Raw genomic sequence first — 27372 nt, forward strand, 5'->3', positions numbered from 1 at the left:
CGTACGATCACCGCCAAGGCAGACGTCCAATTGAATGACTGTTGACTGCGTTGCAATAAAACAATCATGGTACTGCTGCAGGCTAGTTGGATGACGTGTTGATCAATTAAGGACTTACGTCCTAAAAATAGAACTGTTATGCTACGTAACCGGCTAAGCAGTCTCTTGATGAAATCAAACGATGTTATTTGACTTTGCCCAACGTTTCGACCACTTTTTTGGTCTTCTTTTGGTCTAATAGAACCTCACCTAACACTGATAAGTTTTAAATTGATTGGGCGTGCATCAGGTGAGGCTTGCGCACGCGAGAGATTGAGTTACGCGATGGCTTCAGAAAGTCTAGTGTAGTGAAATTGTTTGGCTGGGATGTGATAGAAGATTTTACGGAACTTTTGAGTTCAGAAATTGCTTCTTCCATCTCAATGGTTGTTTTGATAGTGTGATGGTAACTTAACTTAGAGGTTCATCGTATTTTATCAACTTCGACGATAATACTATGCCCAGTCTTACATGGAGTGACACGTGACACGTGCCACTTCCAGCACATGGCGTTCACTATATATAATCACCAGCACATGGAATGATCGTTTGAAAGCGTACATACTTTTCCTTCGTTTTAATTGCCTGATCACATTATTAACGCTGAGTCACCTTGTTGAATCAGTCCTCAGTTCAGTGGCAGAGAAAGTATATTTACTTTCAAGCGATGTTTGCTCTTCTGTGATTAGCAATGTTTACTATGTAAAGATTAACAGAGGAATATAGTGTGTTTGTAATCTGAACGATTTGTTATTTGTTGTTTATGTGTTTGAACATGATCAATCTGTAAACAAATCCGACGTTTTTATAGTGTTTCCTTTATCTGGCATATTTTAAATCAATTCCAAGCGTTTGTGCTTGTGATTGTTCATGTCAGAAAAAGGTCATCTATGAACAGTCATCAAACAAAGTTCGCAATTACTCTAATTCACTAGAATAAAACCTTCAAGCTTTGATGAAACAATCCTCAAAGCGAACAATTCCACCTGCTCTTACGGTAGCTCTTTTTCAAACTGACAGTCACGTTTCATCATCGCTTCTGTATCCAACGATAATCGCGATGACATTCACCCAATTACCGGCCATTGATCATCAACAGCCAGACATTTCCTTTTCGATTGTGTGGGTTTTTATAGCCCGCCCTTAAAACTGACCTGGGGAATCCCCAGATTCACACTACTAAGCGCCGCCATTCGCGGAGGATGATCGGCTCACTAGCCCTCCAGCTTCTAATTTTTATTATAGCTGTTATTGTCATTATCTCGACATTCGTTGTTACCAGCTGCCCGCACTTTATAGCGACAATTACAGCCATTTGTGGGATTTATTTTTAGCTGCGTCCACACAGCCTCCGGAAAATGCGCCATGTGGTCGTCGTCGTCGTCGTCGTATGTATTACCTTCCAGGTGGGATCCGGTCGGTTTCGCTCGACAACCCTACGCCAACAATGACGAAGTCCATCAATTGACGTCAATTGGTGCAGAACATTGTCTGTTGTGGCGTTCTGTTCATGGGCGGGGGTTGCCGTCAAGGGGGAACGGGAGAGACCGTCATTAAAGGGATGCGAAAAACTTGAGATTAATTCACCAGTGGGATGGGCATTCCTACGCTGCAAAAGAACAGAAAATGCAACTGTATTTTTCGAAACTGCCTCAAATATAATATTGCCTATATCTGGAGGAAACTGAGTAAAAGTAGTTTTTTCTCTACGTGATTTTCATCTATGTAGGTTTTGATATAAGGTCAAGTGCGCGGTTAAACTGAGGAGTAACAGAGTAGGTACCCAGCTTTTAACAAAACTACAAGTTACCTTGCGTCTCCATCAAGATCTCCATATATTTAATTTGTTGAGCGTTGATGAAATCGTTCCAACTCTACGCGATATCAATGAGCATTCTACATGGAGGAATTACTGTACCTTTAGCTGGATCCGACTTTTACGTCATCGCCCTCTGAATACAAATCTCACGCATTCAGCGCCTCAACGAGAGTGAACTTCGGAACAAACTTTCCGTGTCACGGCCCTTCATACTGGTGAATTGTAACTACTATACTACCTTTCCTCTGAGGACAGGTTTGCCTATGTCAATTTCTAGGTGTTCTTAAAATAGCTTTTTTTTCACCTGTTATGCTACTAGGTAGGCAGGAGACACGAAGTAGTGGACGGCGCCAGCGCCAGCGGAAACAAACGCCACCGGTTCTATTGAAGTGTAAAACCAGCTTTTAAGCATCGTTACCCCGGAGCAAACCTTGTCTCTGCCTCCATGCCTGTTCATCAAGCTGACTGACTGACTGGCTGGGAAATCGGAGAAGTTTGAAAGGCAATCGAACGACACAATTATATGTGACTATAGAAAAGCCAAGTCATCATGGTACGATGTGTGAGAACGTGTGTGGCGAATAGAAACGCATGTTCCAAGCTTCCAGTCATACCGAGAACTGATATTACTAGACGCTGTGGTTGCGCAGCAGGTGGGTTCTATTTTTAGCACCTGTAATTACTTTCAAGTTTATGACGGTTTAGTTACGACTTATCCATTGTTGTTTTCTTACCCACAAGTAGAAAGTTACTTAACTGACGCTTGATATTCTACATTTCGTTCGATTGAATGTAAAGTCGAAGCAAAAATGTTTTGCCATGGACCCGGCCCTGGGCCAATTGCTTCCAGTCATTCTAGGACATTTTGGATAAAGACACAATTAATCTAACCAGTTTCATCGGTTAACCAATGTCTTCCATTATTTACCGTATTTCGTCCTTTTTGCTGAAATCGTACGCTGCTTTTGACACCAATAAATCATATCTTGATCATTACTATTGAGTCAATGGCACACATTTCCCAAATGGAGGAGAACGTGCCTCTGGAGCCGACCTACTGATATATTGAGTCTGCAAGTTGTGCTCTAGAATGTATCTAGGATTTTTCGCAACTCAAGCACTCTCAATTTGTTGAAAAGAATACGAAACATGATTTGTATGTCGAATTGAGGAATGGTTTTCCTAGGAGATTGGCGAACTCCCAGTCTTTCTGAATTTCTGGAAGATAACTTGGTAGAATCTTTGAATAAACTCTCAGAGGCATCTCTGTAGAGTAATTGAAAATTTTGAAATGACACTCCGCTTCCTAAGTCAAAATTTTGAAGAAATCCTTAATGGAATGTACAGAAGATGAACCCTGGAGAAAAATCTGAAGAAGGCTCCTTTCTTGCGTTAAAACGTGGGATAAAATAATGAAACTTAACCAATTGGTTGGATGGCGTAGCCGATAATACAAACATATATGTTTCCCAATTTATGCTATGAACCAGTCTTGTGTATCTACTGCATTTTAAATCAAAAGCCCCAACAGCTACATTTTCCATTATTCTTCATCAACGCTACAGCCAACAGTCTCTATGTCGCTAACAAACATATTCGCTAACAACACATACACACTCAAAACAGATTTGCGGGCTCGGTAAAAACGTGCACAGCCGTCTGCTCAGTAAAACTATCAGCTGATATACCAGCAAAAAGTGACATTTGTTAGCTGACTCTCAGCAAAACGATTGCCGAAGCTCAGCAATGAACTGTCAAAATTGCTGAGATCTCAGCAAAATTGTTGTTTGCTGATTACTCGGCTGTGCAAATCTCGGCAAAAGAATGGAAAAATGCTGATATCCCGGCAATCTGAATTAAGTGTGTACACAAAGGGAACTCACACGACGCTCTTTCTTTCCAAACCTACTGAGCAGTCCAACACACGTTAACAGTCGCTCCGACGCAGAAATTATGTCACTCACTACTAGATGAATGTCATTTTAACGTAATGCTAGTCCATCTCGGTAGCCAAGGCTGTACTTCCTTCTCACATTTTGTGAGTATGTCGGGGGAGTGAGATTCGATCTCAGGTGCTCGGCATGATAGTCAGCTTTAACCATTACACCAGGTGCGCTCCATTGGACTGTTGGATCAACAACTGCCTTGAACGAGGGTTAAAGTTGCTTTGACGTGGTTTGACTTTGTTTTGATAGACGGTGTTTGTCATTTGAAGTGAGGGTCAGAGCGAGTGTCATTAAATATTAATCTTACTGAAATTACACAACTCTGTTATGAATTATTTTTCTAGTCTATCTCACAATTTTGAAGCAATTTTCTATCAAATGCGATGGATTGTTTTAAAAATATAACATGCCATTACTCTCTGCTATAGATAGATCCTATCTATTCTACATAATTCTACTAATGTGATGCTAACAGCTCCATATTCTGGAACGTGATTAAGCTATGAGAACTAAACCAAAAAAAAAACGCGCATTAATATTCAAACAGTCAAATGTTCACACTACCGCACCGTCAAACCGCCGCGTGTGACTCACCCAATACGTCGTAGTTCCCCACAAGCACTTTTTTTTCGCAATCCGCTGACTTCTCTTCAGCCGCGGCAGCAGCGTTCGATTACAATTTGCGCACATTATTTCCGACGAAGCACCATCAGGGTGGCCCACACATATGAGGAAAACATAAAACTCGAAAAATGTCACAAATTTGACAGAATTCGATTGAGTCTAAGGAGGCGCTCAACAAGTTTGAAGTTAGTAAAAGGAAACCTGGCCAAACATATGCAAAAAAGACAAGTTTTAAATTTTTCCGCTAGATGCTGCTGTAAGCGTTCATTCAATGCCTATTTTGATAAACCTGTAGGTATTTAACTTTATATTAAAAAACTTTGCGCCGGAGACTTCAAAGTGATTTGACGCTAGTGAGAAAAGTGATGGAAATGGTACATATCTAGGACCACCTAGAGAGAAAAATCTAAAACTTGCTTGTTGCTAACCAAGTTTTCTTACAACTTCAAATTCTTTAAAGGCTATTCCCATTACACCGGGCCGGGACCGTGCCGGGCTCCGGCCGTGCTCTGGTCATCGATTTCTAACATGCGATTACTATGACGTGTTTTACGTCACACGGGCAAGTGAGAATCACGCCATAGATATCGTTAGAAAGAAATCGAGGACCGGGGCACGGCCCGGTGAAGTAAGAAGACCACTTTAGGCGTCCCCTTAGACTTGTTCGATTTCGGTAAAATTTTCACTTGTGTTTCGGGAGTCTAAAACTACAGTTTCCTTTTTCATTTTTTCGAGTTTTATGTTTTCCAGGTAAGTATGGCTCACCCTACCTCAATCAGGCAAAACGAAACCGAACGACAAACGCACCGTATTCTCCCGCCACCCAGCCCTGGCTGGCGGGCGGTGGGAAATGGCAATCCGATATTAAATTTGTGTTTTTAGTGGCGGCGACCCGCCGCGAACTGAACACCTGTTGGACATATTTCATTCACCGAATGAGAGTTTCTTCCTTTGAAGCTACTTTTGAGTTCATTTTTTTTCTTCTTGCTGCTTTTGCTTTGGTTTGTTGCGAATACATTTGGAGTGTGGTTTGTGCAGTTTCTGCATGCAGATAGGATGATGGACTTAGGTCCAACCGGCGCGATGGAAATGGCGCAGCAGCGCGCGCGAGCAAAGGGGCTTATGGGAATCTACATATGTGCGGGTATAACTTTGCGAAAATTAATGGACTCGTGTAATCCGTTGTTTGAATATTCAGATGTTATATTTTTAACACATCTTTGCAAAGTTGCACCGACAGAACCAGCGGCGATGGCTTTGATATGGTAATTGGCGAAAGAAATCCTAATTTATTGGCTTGGGAATTGCAGTGGGAGTGAGCTGCATGGGAGGTATATAAGGAAAAGTTTTTGTTTCAATTCTAAAGGTATTGCTATCAAGTCTGTGCACATCTATATGCAATCTTATTAAACGTAAAACGCTGAACTGCATTAGTCCACTGAGCAAAGTTCTTAACAGTCCACCAAAAACGTTCACGCTATTTTTGAAACACATAAATTGACCAGTTTCTTTTAAAGTTATACTTCGATTACTACGGTCAGGCTGTAGTCCCAGGGATGGAAAATGTCACAGAATTTCATAAAGAATGTCATGACATGTTTCTATTTACACCACTTTCGGTGTGAATTTCTGTTCGTACGCATCCAGTCCATAACTCTGTTTAGTTATGGATAATCAATAATATCGCCGTTGCTTCTTCTTCTTCTTCTTCTTCTTCTTCTTCTTCTTTATGGCTCGACGTCCCCACTGGGACTTAGCCTGCCTCACTTCAACTTTGTGTTCTTTGAGCACTTCCACAGTTATTAATTGAAGGGCTATGATACACTATGCCCAGGGAGCCGCGAAAATTTTCCCGACAGGAACGGGAATGGAATCCGCCGTCTCCAGATTGGCAATCCACAGCCTTCACCATTAGGCTAGCTGGAGACCACCAATTATTATTTCCGACTAAGTGCAGTGAAATTAGCAAATAAACGAAATGACACTTTTGTGACATTTCTCATCCCTTGTTCCAGGCACTTATCGATGGAACCATAGGATCAGCTAAATATAATCGGCTTCTTAGCTCAGTGAAATATAACAATTTGGAAAGATTCTTCATTGAATCTGGTTTTGAACCTAGCTCGCCTTAGGCATGATCATGTCGATGAGCAATGAATTCACCACTTTGGCTATGTCACTACTGTTCATGAATATTAAGTAATAGTCCTATGATCAACTTAGAAAGCGTTCAGACCTGAAACAGCTTTCGATATATGTAAAGATGGTGAAAATACCGAATGGTCTTATAACAATATAGTTTACAAAGAATGAATCGGAAAGATCTCACCTACACTACAAATTTTGTTTGCTGGTATTCAGCAAACTTTGCTGATTTTTTTGTGCTGATTTCATTCATCAATACGAATTTACTGAGTATCAGCAATTATTTTTCTACTTGCTGAACCATCCAGCAATATTCACAGTTGATCAGCAACGTTGTGCTGAAATTCAGCAAAAATGTTGCTAAAATTCAGCAATTTATTTTGCTGATTTTTTTTTTGTTCAAACAATTTGGTGTGTTTCAATCTTAGCAATTTTCTGATCTCTTGGTAAACTGTGCTCGATGCTAAACAGATTGGTTACGCGCACATGTTGCTATCCTCTTTCAAATTGTTGAACGTTGAAGCAACGCGTGATTCTACATTTCAAACAGGTCAAGTGCTAACATTTTCAAGCACGTGTTCTTTTCTAACAGAAACCCCAGGCACCCATAAATTCGAAGACACCTGTTCCAGGTATAAAGCTTAGAAACGATTAGCGTCTTAATTTGTTTATCATCGAAAGGCATTCCCATGATTTATACGTGACGTTTGCTGTTGTGGTAAATCGGAAAATTCGCACGCTTCCGGAAGGCGGTTTATTGACACCTAGGGCACTGTCGTCATCAGCGTAGTTGTCGTCGATGGCGGCGGCGGCAACGCGTGTAGACGATATTTTACGACTCGGGCGTGGATAGTTATGACATATTAAGAGGCAATATAGTTATAGCTACATCATTAGGTTTATGAGGTGTTAATGTGGTTTTAATTTCTTCGTAGCGTCTTGTGTTTTGGAACGTGTCGCGACTGACGTCAATTGGGTTGATTCATATTAGGAACAGTTGCTGATATTAATATTAAAAACAAATGAAATTTGACTTACAACTTGAGTTTACATTGGCTAAAATTTCTTAAGCTCAAAAACTGGTGTTAGTTAGTTAGATAAAATTTGCTTTTAACACACTTTCGGTCAAATGGTACGCGACACGAATAAATTGACTGAATTCACTGAAATTCGTAAAAATGTTGAAAAGTAGTTTACTTACTTTGTCTCATTTCCCAAATCTATTGGAACAATCGAGACATTTCAACCGAATCATCCAACACGGCTCTTATCAGTCATGCCTATCTACCCAACTGCCTTATTGATCTTGACATGCACGATGAGATCCTTCACTTCCATAATGTAGCGTCGTAGCTTGGTCCCCCGTACGATGCGTCCTCCTCACTTGAATGTCTTACCACGAATAATGCTCTCTCCCAATATTAACAGCAGTCGTGCCAAAGTGTCCACCAATACACACTCCCAACATACAGGGATTTATTCAGTGTTTCCCAATCTCTTGAATGTATAATATATGACTCTACATCCTTTCTCCACTCCGAAGAAATGAAACAAACAAGAAAGTAATAAAATGTGTTGTTTTTTTTTAAGTTTTATTTATACAAGAAAAAAATAAAATAAATGCAACAGGTCTGCAACTTTAACTTGAACGCTTTCTACGGACTGTATCGCGTAGGTGATCTCCTGGACCTACGTTTTGGTTCAGCACCATGGTGCATGGACGATTTGCGTTTTCTTGTTCCTGTGGTTTGGGGAAGAGTTATGTCAGGTTTCGATCCTTCATTCGCTGGTATCGCTGGCGTTGTATCCGAAAGTAACGGTTCTTCCTCCAACGTTGATTTCGGCGATGACCATTTCTTGAGGTGACTTATTGGGCGTCGATACTTAACCCCTTCTTCGCTCATTACGATCGTGTCACTTCCTACTTTTTCAATCACCTTGAAACGCTCCATTCGGAAATTGGGCTCCAGCTTTCCCATGTCGTAGTTTCTTATCATCACCATATCCCCGACGGAGATGTCAGAAGACTTTGCATGTCGTCTCTTATCCGCATAAATTTTCCCTGCCATCTTTTTCATTGCATCGTTGTCGCGAATACTCTCGTACCGCAACTCTGGCTCGGTTCTGACCGATGGTAGCATATCCTTAATTGGCCTGCCCAATAAGAGCTCCAATGGCGCCGTCTCCGTGACAGAATGCGGAGTAGTGTTATAAGCATGAACGTACTCGGTGACAGCCTTGCGCCAGTCCTGCTTCATTACTTTCGCGATACGCAAGGCCCTCAAGATGCCCTGGTTTTGTCTTTCGACGAGACCGTTCATCTGAGGCCAGTATGGAATTGTGTGTATCAACTTGATGCCCTTACCTATCAATGATCAGTGAATGGATAATAAACTCCCCTTCTTTAACAAACAACAATGAATCTTACCTTGACAGTACATCGAAAATTCTTCGCTGGAAAAAGGCGGTCCATTATCACAGCGAATTTTCTCGGGGTAGGACTGTTCAGCAAAAATCGCTTCCAGGGCTTCAATGGTTTTCGCAGCTGTCGTGGTCTTCATCTCGATTACCTTCAAATACCGGCTAAAATAATCAACTGCCACAAGGAACGTTGCGCACTCCTTTGCTGTGAAAAAATCAATGGCAATTTCTTGCCACGCTCTTTCCGGCATCTCTTTCCTGAGCATCGGTTCTGGTGGAAATTGCCTGCTTACAGCCGTGCATCCTAGACACTCTTGAACTCTCTCAGTTACCTCGCGATCCATGCAAGGCCACCAAACCCTTTCTCTAAGGTTTCGCCGCATTGTGACAATTCCCGGATGACCTCGATGAGCAATGTCCAAAGCTCTAGAGCGCAGCTTCTTGGGTAGAACAATTCTATCGTTACGTACTACAACTTGATCAATAACTCCCAATTCATTCGCGAAAGCTTGGTATCGGAAGAGCTTTTCAGGCCATTCATTATTCTCAAGGGCAATGATAACTGCCGGAAGCACTTCGTCGTTGGCCGTTTCCACTCTTATTTCTTCCAGAGTTATTGCTAGTGGACCCTCTCCAATCGCAAACAGAAAATGTTCCGAGGCTTCGTCGAAGGGTGGCTCATCTTGGGGACACAGGCGAGACAGAATGTCCGATATATTGGTCGAGCCAGGGATGTATTTCACCTCAAAATCATAAGGCTGCAAGCGCAAGGCCCATGATTCTGCTCTAGAGCACGCTCGTCGTCCATCCCTATGCTTCCCACTAAAGATGTACTCTAGTGCCTTGTGGTCGGAAAAGATGCTAAATCTGAGCCCATACAAATAGAGATAAAACTTCTCTACCGCCCAAACGACGGCGAGCGCCTCTCGCTGTGTTTGAGGATAGATACGTTCGGTCGACAATAATCCTTTCGACGCAAAACTGATGACTCTCGGTATGTTCTCTTTATCCCTCTGCACGAGAACTGCACCTAATCCTACAGCAGAAGCATCGACATATAGCTCCGTGATATCTTGTGGGTCATAGAATCCTAGCGTTCTCACGTTTTGAGAAAGTTCATTCTTCAAATCGTTGAAAGCTGCAAGTTGTTCCTGTCCAAACGAATCTACGGTTCCTCGTACGAATTGGCGGAGTGGCTCTGTTCTTGTCGACAAGTGTGGTACGAAATGCCCAACGAAATTAACTAAGCCCAGGAAACTTCTGACCTCCTCCTTGGACTGTGGCACCCGAAAGTTCTTTATGGCTGACGATTTCTCCGCCGATGGACTGATTCCCGCTGCACTGATACGGGGGACCAAGCTACGACGCTACACATAAGATTGGACATTTGTTGGTTTCCGCCTCATGGCATACCTACGAAGTCATTTATTGCTTCGAGCCTACATTCAGGTGTTCGTCGAAGTTCTGCTTCCACCTTTCAACCAAATCAAGCCAATTCGACGAAATGGCCCAATGCAACGTGTATCAAAGCCACCCCATCGAACGGTGCTGCTCGCCATAAACCGCACCCGCGAAATATGTGACATCAGGTTTCTCGAGCAACCATTCATTCTTTTCTGCCTTCCTCAGTCGCGTCCACCGATCACACGAGCCGGTCGGCTTTTCCTTTTGAAATGCGAATCTCACGTCGTCGTCGTCCACAGGGGACCACCGATTTTCCTGCGGTGTGTCTACCTCCCTCCCCCCTACGGACCCAGTGTCGCCACGCAAGTCTCACCGGCCGTCTCCCCGAGACCTCCAACTGCATGCAGTGTGTCGCCTCAGCCAACAACGGCAGCAACACAGAGATTCCCATAAGGTGGAACAGATTCATTTTGTGGTTTATTTATAACCTTTCCGATTTTTGTCGCTCCTTCCTTCTCTGAAGTGCTGCTTCGGTGTGGCGGTCGGCGGTGCTTGAAGACACACAGCGCAGTCGTCTCGTCGCCCATGCTCCCCCCCAACTTGTCCCCATTACGCGTCGTACTCATGTTTGCTAAATCCTTTCCCCCACCACCACCCCTTATACTTGGGTCGCTGTTGGCCCGCAGTGATTTTCTCGTTTTTTCGCTCTTCTATTGGGTCGGGATTGGAAGATTAAGATATTAAATAACGTATAGCACGTTCATTCATTTAAATTCCCCCGCGGGTGGTAGACTGGCCGATCAAGCCGGGCGATCTTTTCTTTATTTTGGTTGACTTTCTCGCTTCCTCCCGAAACATGTTTTTTATATGCAGGTAACGAGATGAAGATGTGTTGCGATTTTGTGGGTGATATTTTGCCGGTGCACAATGTTGCAGAATTTCAAGATGTGGGCACGGTGAGAAATGTTTTTATGCGGTTAATTGAGAGAATTCATAAAATTAACAAAAAAAAGGTCCCAGAAACTATTCCGTTAAATGATTAGCGTCAAATCAAAAGATGAATGTTTGATATATTTTACGCTTATACTCGACACGATCATCAATTATGTCCAAATTCGCAACGCACTATGCCCTCACAACTGCGGCACATACTTCACATAAGAAAAACATGTGTCACAGTTAATTGGTTTATTTTTGCTTGCTGAGAAAAAATTCTACATGCAAAGCTGTCTGTCGCCATAAATCTGGCCGCAGTTATTCTCACGAGACTTGTACCTGCGGGTGGGTGGGAAAACCCAATGACAATGAATGGCAAAAACGTGCGTTTTGGTCAGAGAAAAATTGACCGTACACTTTTTCGACCAGCAACTTTGAAACGAACCATCTTCGCCATCCGTTTGTCATCAATTCGCAAAATAGCAAACATCGTTAATCAAGACGACAGGCGCGTGTATCGAGTTGTCAGACAAATAAATCCTACCAGTTTTCGCGCGTATCTTTCCTGTCAGGTTCACAAGTCAGGCAAGCGTGTGTTTACATCTCCGTTTAGCAACTCATTTTCATTGGCGGCAATTTCCGCCACAGACGCCGCCGAAAATGAGGTCCATTCGTCAAACATACTAATTCGATTTTTCTCCTTCTGATCCATTTCTAGATGTGTTCCCGCAACCTAGCGCTTTCGTTGGCACTGATAATCGCACTGGTACCTCTGGCAGCCGTCGCGTTACCTCACCACAGTGTCGCCAAGCGAAGTTCGTTTTTCGACATCGAGTGCAAAGGACAGTTCAACAAAGCGATCTTCTACCGGCTGGATCGGATATGCGAAGACTGCTACTCGTTGTTCCGCGAGCCACAGATTCTGTCCTTCTGCAAGTGAGTGTTGTGTAATATATGTCATTTTCTATAATAATTGTTACTAACACTTACTAACACTACCTTCTGTAGCCTTACTAAATTTCTCAACAGTCAAAACTAGCATTTGAGATATTTAGGAAAGTTCATAACACAGCGAAACAAAAATTAACTATTGGTCTGTCTCAAGAGAAAACTACCCTGTTACATTCTGAGCAACATCGATCGTGACAAACCGGCGTGCTAAAGCAAGGACTGGGGGTCATCTAATTTCCCATGTTATTGGCCTGAAAACTCCATACAAACTAGAAATTGTTTGCGCCAGCTCAGTTTTTAACCGACTGAGCAGAATCTTTCAATGGTTCTTATTCCCACCCAAGAGGATCGAACTTATCCATATTTTGAGTGTTTTCTTAGATATCGACGATGCCTTTGACTACGTGCCTTTCGATACCATATTGGAAGCCGCACGGAGTCATGGTATATCTCCAATGATTTCCAATTGGATTAACCAAATGCTCCAAAACCGATATCTCTTCTCGACATTGCGTATAGCAGCGATTAGGAAATTGAGTGATTGTGGATGCCCTCAAGGGGGAGTCTTGTCACCGCTTTTGTGGAATCTCGTAGCAGATACGGTATTGAGGCAACTCATTAATAGCGGTTTTCCTACTTATGGTTTTGCCGACGACTATCTAGCATTGTTAATTGGTATGTGTATCACCACCCTTTTCGACCTGATGCGAAGCGCCCTCCAGGTAGTTGAGGGTTGGTGTCGCCAATATGGCCTTTCGGTTAATCCGAGTAAAACATCTATTGTTCTTTTTACGGAAAGGCAAAACCGTAATGGCGTTCGACTTTGCGTCTCTTTGATTCTGAAATCGATGCGACTGAACATGTAAAGTACGTTGGAGTCATTCTTTATTCCAAGCTTTTCTGGACACCTCACATTGAGTTCAGAATCAAGAAAGCTTGTATGGCTTTCAGGCAATGTCGGCGAACCTTTGTACAACATGGGGTCTTAAAGCCAAGTATATCAAATGGATTTACACAACTGTTGTTCGACCAATATTGGCCTGTCTTGTGTTGAGGCAGAAGTGCAAAATTAGCCCATCTACAAAGGATATGCTTTATGGCGATGTCTGGAGCGTTCTCTTCAACTTCCACGGCAGCGCTCGAAGTTCTCTTTGACGTTGCCCCAGTACACATTCATCTCAAACAAGAAGCACTTTCTTACACTTACTGCCTATCGGCACTCGATTGACTAGAGGACACTCCTGGAACCGCACATCAACACACACCTCGTTGTATCCACTTTTGGTGAATTGGAACAAAATTGTCCTTGCTCCAAGTGATCTTACAAATGCTTGTAATTTGCCATATAGGACATTTTTCACGACATTCCCTTCCCGGGACGAGAGGACACCTGGATATCTGGAAAGAAGTATTTCAGATGGCATCATATGTTACACTGGGGGTCTCCAGTTAGCCTGGTGGTTAAGGACAAACTTGTTAGAATCCCAAAATGACCGCCACAATGGCCGACCTTGGCACCTACTCACGATTTCGAGTGCACAAATCTCTTCGTAAACAAAACCAGCGCACCTGACCTTCTTATTTTAATCTTATTACAAGTGAGCAAGAACAGAATAGTAAAATGCACTGTTGTTTGAAGCTTGCTTCTTGAAATTTGTGCGTTTGAAGTTCTGATGCACTGTTGAAGCGGGATTTCAAGACGTTTGTCCTTAAGGCTATGGATCGCCGATCCGGAGACGGCGGGTCCGATTCCCGTTCGGTTCGGGAAAATTTTCCCACCTCCCTGGGCATAGTGTATCATTGTACTTGCCTCACAATGTTCAAAATTCATGCAATGGCAGGCAAAGAAAGCCCTTCAATTAATAACTGTGGAAGTGCTCTAAGACCACTAAGTTGAAGAGAGACAGGCCAAGTTCTAATGCGAACGTCGAGCCATTAAGAAGAAGAAGAAGTATGTTACACTGATGGCTCCCTTCTCGAAGTTCGAGCAGATGCTGGTGTTTATTCTCGTGAACGAAGGCTGTATCAGTCTTACTCACTTGGAAGACACTTCACCGTTTTTCAGGCTGAAATCTTTGCTCTTATGTGCCCAGAGTGCAATCGACACTTCAGCACGTAATGGGCAAAGTAATGTACTCCTGTTCAGATAGCCATGCTGCTCTTAAAGCACTTGCTTCGGCCAACTCTAGGTCGAAAATAGTTACCGCTTGTCAAACTCAAATCGAGGAGCTGAATTAAGCAAACACTGTTCATCTTGGATGGGTATTAGCGCATTTACCCAAAAGTACACGCGGCAAATCCCTGAGGAAAGGAACAGCCGCGTTTTTTGCTCCCCTTTTACTCAATTCTTATGGGAGATTACATTGCGGCGTTTCCTCAAGTGCGGTTGTTCCTTTCCAAGAGGATTTGCCGCGTGGAATTTCCTGCAAATGCGCGTTTGGAACATTACAAAGGCCGCGCGGTGTATCATATTCAGCAAACCAGTCAATACCTGGGCCATTCTTCCATCGCTGGAAATGAATTGGCTAATGAGTTAGCTCGCACTGAAACATCACATGGTTTCATTAGGTGTCAGCCAAATTTGCATACAACTTGTTTTTGAGTTAGCAGGACAATAAACGAATAACATGATACTACAATTTGGAACATTTTTAAGCTCTGAACAATGTTTTCCAATAAAAAACTAACAATCTGAAACCCCGTGGACAAGTACTAAAGGTCTCAACAGAACAACTTTGTATAATACTCCATCACTCTGTAGACACACCAGCGCTAGTTCAGTCAGACCTCATTCATTAAAATCCCGTCCTGCGGAATGAAAACAAATTCAAACAAACAGAGCTGATTAGTGGTGAGCCAATTGCAAAGTTTTACTCTGGGTTTGTGGAGCAGAAAGGGCACCGCCGCCGCCCGAAGGAAAGTAATTGATGAAGACGTAAATGCCGACACGGGCTTCGGTCGAAACTATCGAAAAGTGCAGATCGTACACTGATCAACCAGCCATGCTTGCTGCTGCTACATCAGGAAAGAGGTGCACTGCATCAACCAACCGCGATCACGGCCCCTCGAACTGCGTCGTAGTGAGCTCAAAGGATGAAAACCTGAATTTGTTGTACTGGAGAAGCCAAACTGCATCCAAGGAAAAGCTTACGCCGTTGAAACGCTGCACTGAAGTTGGTCGTTTTAGACTGGTTCAAAATACGGAAACCATGTGAAGTCGTTGGCAGGCCTGGAGAAACGATGTCAAAATCAGAGAGATCAATTCGTTCAAATATTTATTGGGTAAAGCTTTCGATTCAAGAATTATCACCCAATAGTAGTTGTATCTGGTTTAACAATTTAGTATTTACAAGAATCTGTTGTGGTTCTGCAAAGTTTGTGGTATACCCTCTAGGGTTGATTGATTTGTCTTTTTTTATGGAGACCTTCTAGAACTATTAACTTTTACAGTTTATGCTAACGTAAGAACTTCACGACACACACACGAGACGCGACATGAGACAAGACATAAGACCAGGGTTGACAATCGTCCTTCTCGTCACCACTGCGTGAAGATAACAATAAAACAATCTTCGTCCGAAAGAACAACGGTGACGATTAGCCTTTTCGTCGCCGACTGCGGGCGTCACGACGAAGCTCAATCATAAATAGTCACCCACCAACTTTTCCGTCGTCCCCTTTGTTCCCTGGAAATGAGCGACGACGGGCCAAGCGAACGCCAACTGGGAATAGCTTTTATTGGCGTTTCGGCACTTACGATGATGTGAAACCTCACTAGCTCAGTTGGTAAGAGTGCTGGATTGGCAATCTAGAGGTCCGTTGTTTGATTCCAGGTGCAAATATTTTTTTATTAACATCTTTTTTTTTGTGTGTTGCTGGTGGCAACATTGACTCCGTCGGCTAGATGCACTTGGACGAAGAACTAAACAAAGCGAATGAAGATTTTGTTTTCGTCACGACGCAAGCCCTTCACGACGATTCGCTGGCTTGAATGAGTCATCCGATGTGGAACGAGCAACAATGACGATCTAGTTTTCGTTCTCGTCGTCGACTTTTTTGGTCGTACGGCGACGATTTTCAGCCCTGCATAAGACTTATCGTTCGTCAAGGAAAGATTAAATTTACCTGTACGTCGACCGGTTTCGGGCGCGATCTAGCCCATCTACAGGACAATGTTGGACATTTTCCTGTACCTAGATGGGCTAGATCACGCCCGAAACCGGTCGACGTAAAGGTAATTTTAATCTTTTCTTGACGATTGTAAGAACGATAAGTGTTATGTCTTGTCTCATGTCGCGTGTCGTGTGACTTTCAAGAACTCTCTAGGGTTTTTCATTTCCTTCTGTCCAACTTTTCTACTAATTTGTACATTTCAATAATTGTCTTGCAGTCTCAGTATATCTTAAGGCTTTTCGTATTTTGATGTTGTCTTTTTTAAAAACTCTTGGGAAATCCTCAAAGCATTGCGAGCTTCTTTGAACAGTCCTCATGAAAATCATATATTTTATGTATAATTTTAAAATTTCAATACGACATTTTGATGGAGTCTAAGAATCTACTGCAATACATTCTGGCCTATTCCACAAACCAGTCTGGTGCAAATTGTCAAACCAATGTTCAGAAAAGCGAGGCCTCACGCGTGGATTTCTTCTGGTCTTATCTCTTACATAAATTTCCAGTTCTGGTTACTGCTGTTTCTCCCAGTCCAGCTCCAGTACCAACGTACGTGTGGTGGCGGCTGCTGGTGCCGTGCGGGAGCTTTATTTTTTTCTCTCTCTTAAGCTGACCACCCCGAACCGTGTTGGGGCGGCAATGTTTTTCCTTGTTTCACTGGTTTCGGTCCGATTTGTTTCTTTTTTTTTCCACCATACTCTCCAAGAGTTTTATGCATGATTATTTTTGCATTCATTATCGGTCCTCCATGCGCGCGCGGATCGGTGTGTTTTTTCTTCGATTTATGCCTTTTTGATCGGTCAATCTGGCCGTGGTTGTTCGGGTCGATGGTTGATTTCTCAGAATTCTTCCACCGGAGAAGTTCAATCGTTGGGGGTCACCATAAATTTGTACCCATGGCCGCCGCCGCGCCCAAGGTGCCGGCACTCAGTCCTTGTGCCTCAGGATAGAGTTACTTAATGGAGATGTCTGATGTTTGCATCTTTTAATGCGATTAACCACACCAGCCAGCCAGGTTTTTGCGGACACATACAGACAGCGGGGCCACCCGCTGGGTTCATTGTGCCGCTATTCGCATTGGATCGAATTATATGCGATTTCCCAAACACCCGGGTGAGTCACGCGAGTAAAAGGTGCCCTTTTCCGAATTGCGCTGCAGTTGGGTTAAAATTTGCGGTTCGCTTGAGAGACCGTTATCAAGCGTGACTTTGAAAGTAGATTCAACAAATGTTCTCTTTCATTTCCCACTTAGTTTGGCCTTAAGACTGACAACAATTTTGATTTTCTCCTATATCAAGATTGCTTTTGAGTGAATGCTTTCTCAATATCGTAAACAACCCTGTGTAAAAGAGTCACAGTGGACTTCCCGAGCAGAAGGGAATAACAACAGCATAAGAAAATGTGTTATTTTGGCAAAATAACTGAGTGATGAAATCAGTTATTTTCATGTTATTAACATAACAAATTATGTTATAAACTTGGCTGTCATAAGCGGCAAAATAACAAAAATCATAACAAAAAAATGTTCCTGGTAGACCTATTCAATAACATATTTTGTTGGTTTCGATAACAACATAATAACAATGAATTTGTAAAATGTTTCAATAACAAATGTTGTTATTTAACAGTTATTGATAACAATCCGAAAGCAAAATTAGTTATGATATCAAACTAATAACAAAGTAAGTAATGATGCTAGGGTCCTGTACCATTTGGGCAGGTGTACCTATATTGGGCACCTGCCGCTATAACAATAATAATAATAATAATAATAATTTACTATGATTATCAATACGTTTGAACTCTGAACTTGCCTCTGCTGCGACGTCCTGATGGGCTCCAGTCTCGCTTGATTGCAGATGTTATTCACGCTTTTGTTTCTGTCCTTATCGATTCTTGATGAGAGATCCAAGTTCTGAATCCAATTGTGAGCTCACTGTCGAAATTTGCGATTCGTCCTATTCCTCTATTCTACAGCCACCATGCACGAACAATACACCGCAGGCATCCAAAATCGCCCGCCATGATATGGGTCGATATTTCTTCAAAAATAAATCGTATCTAAAATTAAAAGAAGTTAATGGGCCGCACAACTCCACAAGCGGCCCGCATATTTTAGTATTATGTTTATAACGTTGCTATAAATCACAGAGAGCCCAATTATCGCACATTAGGTTAGAGCATATGTGGTCAGCCGAGGGTTTCCTGATCTGTTACCTGGTACAAATTCAAATCTTACTTCGCGCTTTCTTCACTTTATTGAATGAACAAACACTAACCATCTCGATAATACTGAAGATCGTGACCAGATCGGAGGTAGAAACCACCTCAATATTGCAGTTTTTTGTTGAGAAAATCTGAATTTATTAGCAATCCGAAGCGACCATTTTAGTACCGTCAAACGGGGTGATACTCTCACTACGACCATTTTGAATGGTTCAGATGCAGTTGAAAAGATCATCCCTGCTGACTAGTAGCGTTTATCGAACTCAATGGAAAGAAACACTTAAAATATACGAACACGAAGAAAGAAAAACCAAATGAACGAATATTCACTGTGTACAAACCGTTTGATGATGAAAGAATTTTAACAAAAAATGCCAAAAAAGTGGCTATGCCACCGCCCAAAAGCTTTACTTAGTCGGTAGCCATATTCCGTAGGGAACTTCCATAAATCACGTCATGCTTTGCTTGAGCAAAGTTCGAGGACTCTTATACACATTTCAGAGTTCTTATACAAAAAGTGAGGCATAGAGAGAGGACCTTTTTTTCGTTACGTAATTAATAGACGTTCTCCCTCATATTCAAATTTAATCCTCCCTTACTTAAAAACACAGGATCAAATATTAGGCAAGCAATGAGCTGTAGGACCAACATTTCACTAGCACTATAATGAAGATCTGATTGAGTCAAACCAGATGTTTGAGCATTCATCTGTGCTTGGTCAAATATTTGTACACACGCATTGTAGGGGCCATGCATAAATTATATTACGCTTTAAGGAGTAGAGGGTTAACAAAACATGACGACCCATATAAAAATGATGATGTCCCATACAGAAAGTGTGACATGGGGGGTGTTTGAAAACGGTTGATTTTTGCGTGACATAATTTGTATATCACCCCTTAAGATTTTTAGGGACATGTTATAAGTACTCACTCAAACTGCTTGAAAGCCAAATTCGATGCAAAAACGTTGATTTCGCCAACCCTCCACTGTCGCTTCCTGCCGTAATCCTTGAGCGTCAAAGTATGTATATTCATCCCGGTGCATTCCGAGAAAAGCCGAGTATGTATCGCGCCCGGAATCGCTTGCCCAGCGACTGCATTTCGTCTGCGCAATCGTTCGCCAGAATCTCCTCCAGGTCCATTTTCCGCCTCGGTTTACACTGTTCGAACACTTCCAGCTCCTTCGTGAACAGCTTCCCATGCTGAAAAATCGTCCCGATTATCCGTCAGATTCATCCGATCGATCGCCTTCTTCGTCTCGGCTTCTTTTTCTATGCCGGAACAATTTCGATGTCCGTCACACCTGGCAATCATCGATGTGTCCTGACACCGGCTGGCACCTGCCCCATCGCGGAACAAATGGCGTTTTGGTGGCCAACTTCCGATGAACCGTCTCCTAGTGATTCTTCAATCAGGCTTGGCTGTGAACAAACACCAACGTCAACAAAATCCTACAGATGACTATCAGCAACGACAACGACTGCATTTCAATAAATATTGCACTCGCGTAGAACTATCACGGCCGCAAGGTTTTCTTTTATAGTTTTATAGAGGTAATCACGTTCAAATGTATGCGTGCCTTTTTAGTAGATGTAGTTGTGAAACTGCGAGGAAAATATTTGCACTCTTGCCCCGGACGTTAGTTTTATCATTATTTACCCGTTTTACCCAATTCGATTGGGTAATATTTGCATATGCAATCTGAATAGCCTTTCAATCGGCGTGCACTTTTGTGTGAGGAAAAAATTGCGCTAGTGTTCGTGTGTTGAAATGTCACTTATCTCTATACTAAATTACTACTGAAATAATGGTCCTAAAATACCTTACAGGCGATCGAAAATAATCAAAACAACGAGTTCGTCAAAACAAATAAACACTATAGATACTATAGATACCATAGACTCGCGGAAGCAAAAACAACTGAAGTCAAATGGACTGTCAGTTCGTGTAGCCGGTGTAGCCAAACGAGCATGACGTCACGTTTTGGGTTCGTTCAAATATTACGTAGGCGATATTTGATCTTTTTGGACCCCCTTCCTCTCCCACGTAACAGCTTTTGTATGGTAAGTTTTGTTGAAGATCAAGTAGGCATTGGTGATCCCGACATAGTTTGACACATAGTTTTTCATTTCACTTCTTGTTAAACCTCCAACCAAGTTAGATCAAATAAAGATTTGTTCCTTACGTATACCGAGATTCCCAATAGGTTATGGGCTCGACCAGTAAAGACGCAGCGGTTAACGGAATCCCGCAGTTCCGGGGAGGACCTGGGTTTCATAACTGGAGTTTCCGTGTGTGCGCTTACCTGGAAGCAATGGGAGTAGACCATACGTTGACGGAGGACCCTCCCGCGCAAGATGCTTTGAAGGCCAAATTTGCAGAGGCGGATAAAAAGGCAAAATCCTTGCTGATCGGATTCCTCGCTGATGAGTGTCTCGAAGTTATACGGGAGAAGAAGTCGACCAAGGCTACACGGAGAGAAATCAAGCTAGATTGAAATAACCAAAATTTTAGTTGACGTTCAAAGTCTGATTTTGTTTGTTCCAAGGTTCACAAATAATTGTTTCTAGATTGAGCTTTCGTTTCAAATAAATTATTTTTTTAAGTGCTTTTTACCTAAACGATTTGGTTCTTACAAAGTAGTTCTTGCTTTGATTCAAACCAAGATAACTCATTCGTTTTTACCAAAAATTAGGTTGATGAAAAAAGTTCCTCGTTGACAAAAACAATCTGGAACTTTGGTTGAAATAAACCAATACTTTCGGAGGAAGTAACCTAAAAATTTGGTTGGGTGAATTCCAATCTAAGAAACTGTTCGAAGCAAACTAAATGATTAGTTTGTTCACACCACCGTTTGCTGGGGACGCGTCAGTCGAGCTCTCGCTCCTGGATTATTGTTGTCATCATGAAAGTTTGACTGGCGGAGAAAACAGGCAGACAGAAACATTAAGGTAAGTTCTTTTTATTATTCCGTACAAAGTTTTGTTTCAATCATGTTTCGATGACCATTAACGCTGCCTTGTTTATTTTTTAGCAACAGTGATTTCGGGAAAAATAAAGAACTGAAATTAAGAAAACTGAACTAAATGAAGAAAATCATGTTGGACTGAAGCCATCCCGATTCCAGTAGCAGTCCCGTAGCTCTTTCTCGCTAACGAAGAAGGTGACGCTGTACATTTTCAATAAGGTTTGTATACTGAGGGCTTCAATGTTAATGATTCTAAAAGTGACATGTTTTTTTAGGAATACCTAAAAATCTGGATAAACCCGAAGATATGAGCCCGAGGATGTTTGACTATATGACAGTGGCATTGCTCAAGAACCTAGCCCAAAACTTGAACGAGGATGGACCAGAAACAATGACAATGTACTCTGCGAGATTTGTGGGCAATTTTGTATGTCAATATGATAAGAAATTAAATCAATCGTGAAAACGATGAATTGGTGTTTTCAATTGAATTCAATGGGAAACAGAAAGGGAGCGAAATGGGAGGAACGGGAGTAGAACAACCATGCCATTAGTTATTTCAAGCAAATAATTGGCTGTATGGAAACTATGAATTGGTGGTCTCAAACTAACATTATGGTTTACAAACAATCAACATTGTTGGTTATTTATGCAGCTGTCAAACAAAATAACCAAAATTTTGTTTCTTACGAGCAATTCGTGGTTGAATTTATCTGCTGTCTGAAAAATCGAGTTGCCTATTTTTTGAGTTTATTTTAACTAATGCACATTATTGAAGCAACGTAATGTATTGTTTGTGCAAAATTCAATGTGGAATCCTGGTTAAAATAAATTAAAGATTGGCTGTTTCTACTATTTATTTTTCTCCGTGTATGTGGACAAGCCTGCAAAACACGTTTGCGAAGAAGTCCTTGGGAACGCAGAACCTGGTGCGGAAGCAGTTGAGCCGTTTGAAGATGAAGGAAGGTTCGTCGATGCGTGAACACCTGGTGGCATTTGAAGACTTGATCCGCCAACTACGTGTTGCTGGTGCCAAGCTGTCGGATGCGGATATGGTGGTATCACTGTTCGGAACGCTTCCAGATTCATACGACCCTCTAATCACGGCGCTTGAAAATCTGGGGGACGATGAAATAACGCTGGACCACGTGAAGCAGCGGCTGCTTGCGGAGGAGATGAAGCAACAAGAACGGCATCATGATCCATTTGAAGAGGTACCCACGGCGTTTTCTGGAGAAAAAGCTAGGCTCAAGCAGACGAAATTCGGTGGCCGGTGCCACAGGTGTGGAAAGAAAGGCCACATGAAAAAGGACTGCGAAGAAGAGTTCAGTTCGGAATCAGCAGCGGCAAACAGGAAGGCGGTAAGTTTCATGGTGGATCGGCACGGTGGTCAACGGAACGGCTCCAGCAAATTGACGTTCAGACTGGATTCCGGCGCGAGTGACCATGTAGTGAACGATTTGAAGGCATTTTCATCGGCAAGGCAACTGAGAGCTCCGATCATTTTCGACATTGCGAAGGAGGGACAGACTCTCGAAGCAGAAGCGGTTGGCGTTATTGACGGTCAGAGTAATAGAAGAGTACCACTCAACGTCAACCAGGTGCTCTATGTTCCAGAGCTGCGGGAGAACTTGTTGTCGGTTAAGCGTTTGACGAAGGCTGGCGTTACCGTAATATTTGAGGGAAGCGTTGCTGTGTTGAAGAAAGGCAATATTGTGATTGCGACGGCATTGCTGAGAGGAAATATTGCTGAGAGGAAATCTCTATGAATTGGACATCAAGATATCAAATACTAAGCACTGCGAGGATCAGACAAGCGAGCCAGAGGGGGAAAATGATGTCCCGCATGATGGAGATGAAGCTGAGAAGATTGAAGGCTGCATGGTTGATTGTCCGGATAAATTGAAGCCCTCTTCCCGGCTTCCGGTGATGCAGTGTGATAGGCGTGTGCAGCGATATCAAGATTGGCAAAGCGAAGGAACCGGTGACAAACCCAAGAAAGGCATACGACGTGTTCAAAAATCGAGCAGTGGTTTCCTCAAGAAAAGTGCTAATACGCAGCTGCTTGAATCTTGGAGGACTAATGCGAACTCGACCGTGAAACTTCGTGGTGTATGCAACCGGAGAGGAGCCTATGACCTGTCCAAAGGTGTCGGATCAAGAGGGGGTGTTGAAGATCAAGTAGGCATTGGTGATCCCGACATAGTTTGACACATAGTTTTTCATTTCACTTCTTGTTAAACCTCCAACCAAGTTAGATCAAATAAAGATTTGTTCCTTACGTATACCGAGATTCCCAATAAGTTTTGATATTTTGTATGAAGCGTAACACAGCGCTAGGCCCCTCCCACCCCTTAAGCGTTACTTAATATTTGAATGAACCCTAATAGCCACAATATGAGCCATTTTACGAGACGTTACAGATCAGCTGATCGCTCATTTTATGAATGAAAATTTGACAGGAGGTCGCGTCCAAGCCCGTGAGCGTGAATAACAATGAACCATTTTACGAGGCGCTTCGGATCAGTGGATCGCTCATTTCATGAATGAAAATTTGACAGGAGGTTGCGCCCAAGCCCGTGAGTGTTAATATCAATATCATCACTGTTGTCGTTTCGTAAAATAGACTATCACGGAGAAAAATAAATAGTAGAAACAGCCAATCTTTAATTTATTTTAACCAGGATTCCACATTGAATTTTGCACAAACAATACATTACGTTGCTTCAATAATGTGCATTAGTTAAAATAAACTCAAAAAATAGGCAACTCGATTTTTCAGACAGCAGATAAATTCAACCACGAATTGCTCGTAAGAAACAAAATTTTGGTTATTTTGTTTGACAGCTGCATAAATAACCAACAGTGTTGATTGTTTGTAAACCATAATGTTAGTTTGAGACCACCAATTCATAGTTTCCATACAGCCAATTATTTGCTTGAAATAACTAATGGCATGGTTGTTCTACTCCCGTTCCTCCCATTTCGCTCCCTTTCTGTTTCCCATTGAATTCAATTGAAAACACCAATTCATCGTTTTCACGATTGATTTAATTTCTTATCATATTGACATACAAAATTGCCCACAAATCTCGCAGAGTACATTGTCATTGTTTCTGGTCCATCCTCGTTCAAGTTTTGGGCTAGGTTCTTGAGCAATGCCACTGTCATATAGTCAAACATCCTCGGGCTCATATCTTCGGGTTTATCCAGATTTTTAGGTATTCCTAAAAAAACATGTCACTTTTAGAATCATTAACATTGAAGCCCTCAGTATACAAACCTTATTGAAAATGTACAGCGTCACCTTCTTCGTTAGCGAGAAAGAGCTACGGGACTGCTACTGGAATCGGGATGGCTTCAGTCCAACAAGATTTTCTTCATTTAGTTCAGTTTTCTTAATTTCAGTTCTTTATTTTTCCCGAAATCACTGTTGCTAAAAAATAAACAAGGCAGCGTTAATGGTCATCGAAACATGATTGAAACAAAACTTTGTACGGAATAATAAAAAGAACTTACCTTAATGTTTCTGTCTGCCTGTTTTCTCCGCCAGTCAAACTTTCATGATGACAACAATAATCCAGGAGCGAGAGCTCGACTGACGCGTCCCCAGCAAACGGTGGTGTGAACAAACTAATCATTTAGTTTGCTTCGAACAGTTTCTTAGATTGGAATTCACCCAACCAAATTTTTAGGTTACTTCCTCCGAAAGTATTGGTTTATTTCAACCAAAGTTCCAGATTGTTTTTGTCAACGAGGAACTTTTTTCATCAACCTAATTTTTGGTAAAAACGAATGAGTTATCTTGGTTTGAATCAAAGCAAGAACTACTTTGTAAGAACCAAATCGTTTAGGTAAAAAGCACTTAAAAAAATAATTTATTTGAAACGAAAGCTCAATCTAGAAACAATTATTTGTGAACCTTGGAACAAACAAAATCAGACTTTGAACGTCAACTAAAATTTTGGTTATTTCAATCTAGCTTGATTTCTCTCCGTGATAGACTATGACACTATAGATTGCCATAGACTCGCGGAAACATGGTTGAGCAATGCGATTTTAGTGTGTTTTACCGTGAATTTAGAGTGTACCTAGCGAATATGACGTCACACAATCCATTGTCGCTATTGAACTGGTGACGTAATCCTCGTTTGGCTACAGTTGTCTTCGCCTCCACGAGTCTATTGTATCTATAGTGTCTATAAGCGAGATATGTCTATCTATCTATCTATCTATCTATCTATCTATCTATCTATCTATCTATCTATCTATCTATCTATCTATCTATCTATCTATCTATCTATCTATCTATCTATCTATCTATCTATCTATCTATCTATCTATCTATCTATCTATCTATCTATCTATCTATCTATCTATCTATCTATCTATCTATCTATCTATCTATCTATCTATCTATCTATCTATCTATCTATCTATCTATCTATCTATCTATCTATCTATCTATCTATCTATCTATCTATCTATCTATCTATCTATCTATCTATCTATCTATCTATCTATCTATCTATCTATCTATCTATCTATCTATCTATCTATCTATCTATCTATCTATCTATCTATCTATCTATCTATCTATCTATCTATCTATCTATCTATCTATCTATCTATCTATCTATCTATCTATCTATCTATCTATCTATCTATCTATCTATCTATCTATCTATCTATCTATCTATCTATCTATCTATCTATCTATCTATCTATCTATCTATCTATCTATCTATCTATCTATCTATCTATCTATCTATCTATCTATCTATCTATCTATCTATCTATCTATCTATCTATCTATCTATCTATCTATCTATCTATCTATCTATCTATCTATCTATCTATCTATCTATCTATCTATCTATCTATCTATCTATCTATCTATCTATCTATCTATCTATCTATCTATCTATCTATCTATCTATCTATCTATCTATCTATCTATCTATCTATCTATCTATCTATCTATCTATCTATCTATCTATCTATCTATCTATCTATCTATCTATCTATCTATCTATCTATCTATCTATCTATCTATCTATCTATCTATCTATCTATCTATCTATCTATCTATCTATCTATCTATCTATCTATCTATCTATCTATCTATCTATCTATCTATCTATCTATCTATCTATCTATCTATCTATCTATCTATCTATCTATCTATCTATCTATCTATCTATCTATCTATCTATCTATCTATCTATCTATCTATCTATCTATCTATCTATCTATCTATCTATCTATCTATCTATCTATCTATCTATCTATCTATCTATCTATCTATCTATCTATCTATCTATCTATCTATCTATCTATCTATCTATCTATCTATCTATCTATCTATCTATCTATCTATCTATCTATCTATCTATCTATCTATCTATCTATCTATCTATCTATCTATCTATCTATCTATCTATCTATCTATCTATCTATCTATCTATCTATCTATCTATCTATCTATCTATCTATCTATCTATCTATCTATCTATCTATCTATCTATCTATCTATCTATCTATCTATCTATCTATCTATCTATCTATCTATCTATCTATCTATCTATCTATCTATCTATCTATCTATCTATCTATCTATCTATCTATCTATCTATCTATCTATCTATCTATCTATCTATCTATCTATCTATCTATCTATCTATCTATCTATCTATCTATCTATCTATCTATCTATCT

At 41.2% G+C, this 27372-nt stretch overlaps 1 protein-coding gene and 2 long non-coding RNA genes across 7 annotated transcripts in view; 2 read left to right on the forward strand and 1 right to left on the reverse strand.

The window, feature by feature from the left end:
• LOC109431667 (ion transport peptide-like) overlaps positions 1 to 27372 on the forward strand; it is a 121891-nt gene that overhangs the window by 76478 nt on the left and 18041 nt on the right. For all 5 annotated transcript variants that reach the window (XM_062852600.1, XM_062852601.1, XM_019707918.3 and 2 more), the window contains exon 2: positions 12053 to 12270. In XM_062852600.1, the coding sequence (XP_062708584.1) occupies positions 12053 to 12270 (218 nt within the window). The remainder of the gene's footprint in view (positions 1 to 12052; positions 12271 to 27372) is intronic.
• LOC115259251 (uncharacterized) lies at positions 21634 to 22123 on the forward strand. The gene is made up of 2 exons (XR_003894022.2): positions 21634 to 21873; positions 21930 to 22123. It is a non-coding gene; the product is annotated as an uncharacterized LOC115259251 (long non-coding RNA).
• LOC134288273 (uncharacterized) lies at positions 24688 to 25177 on the reverse strand. The gene is made up of 2 exons (XR_009997861.1): positions 24938 to 25177; positions 24688 to 24881 (listed from the first exon to the last, which is right to left on the reverse strand). It is a non-coding gene; the product is annotated as an uncharacterized LOC134288273 (long non-coding RNA).

The sequence above is a fragment of the Aedes albopictus genome, chromosome 2, assembly GCF_035046485.1.
Source record: "Aedes albopictus strain Foshan chromosome 2, AalbF5, whole genome shotgun sequence".
Lineage (NCBI taxonomy): Eukaryota > Metazoa > Arthropoda > Insecta > Diptera > Culicidae > Aedes > Aedes albopictus.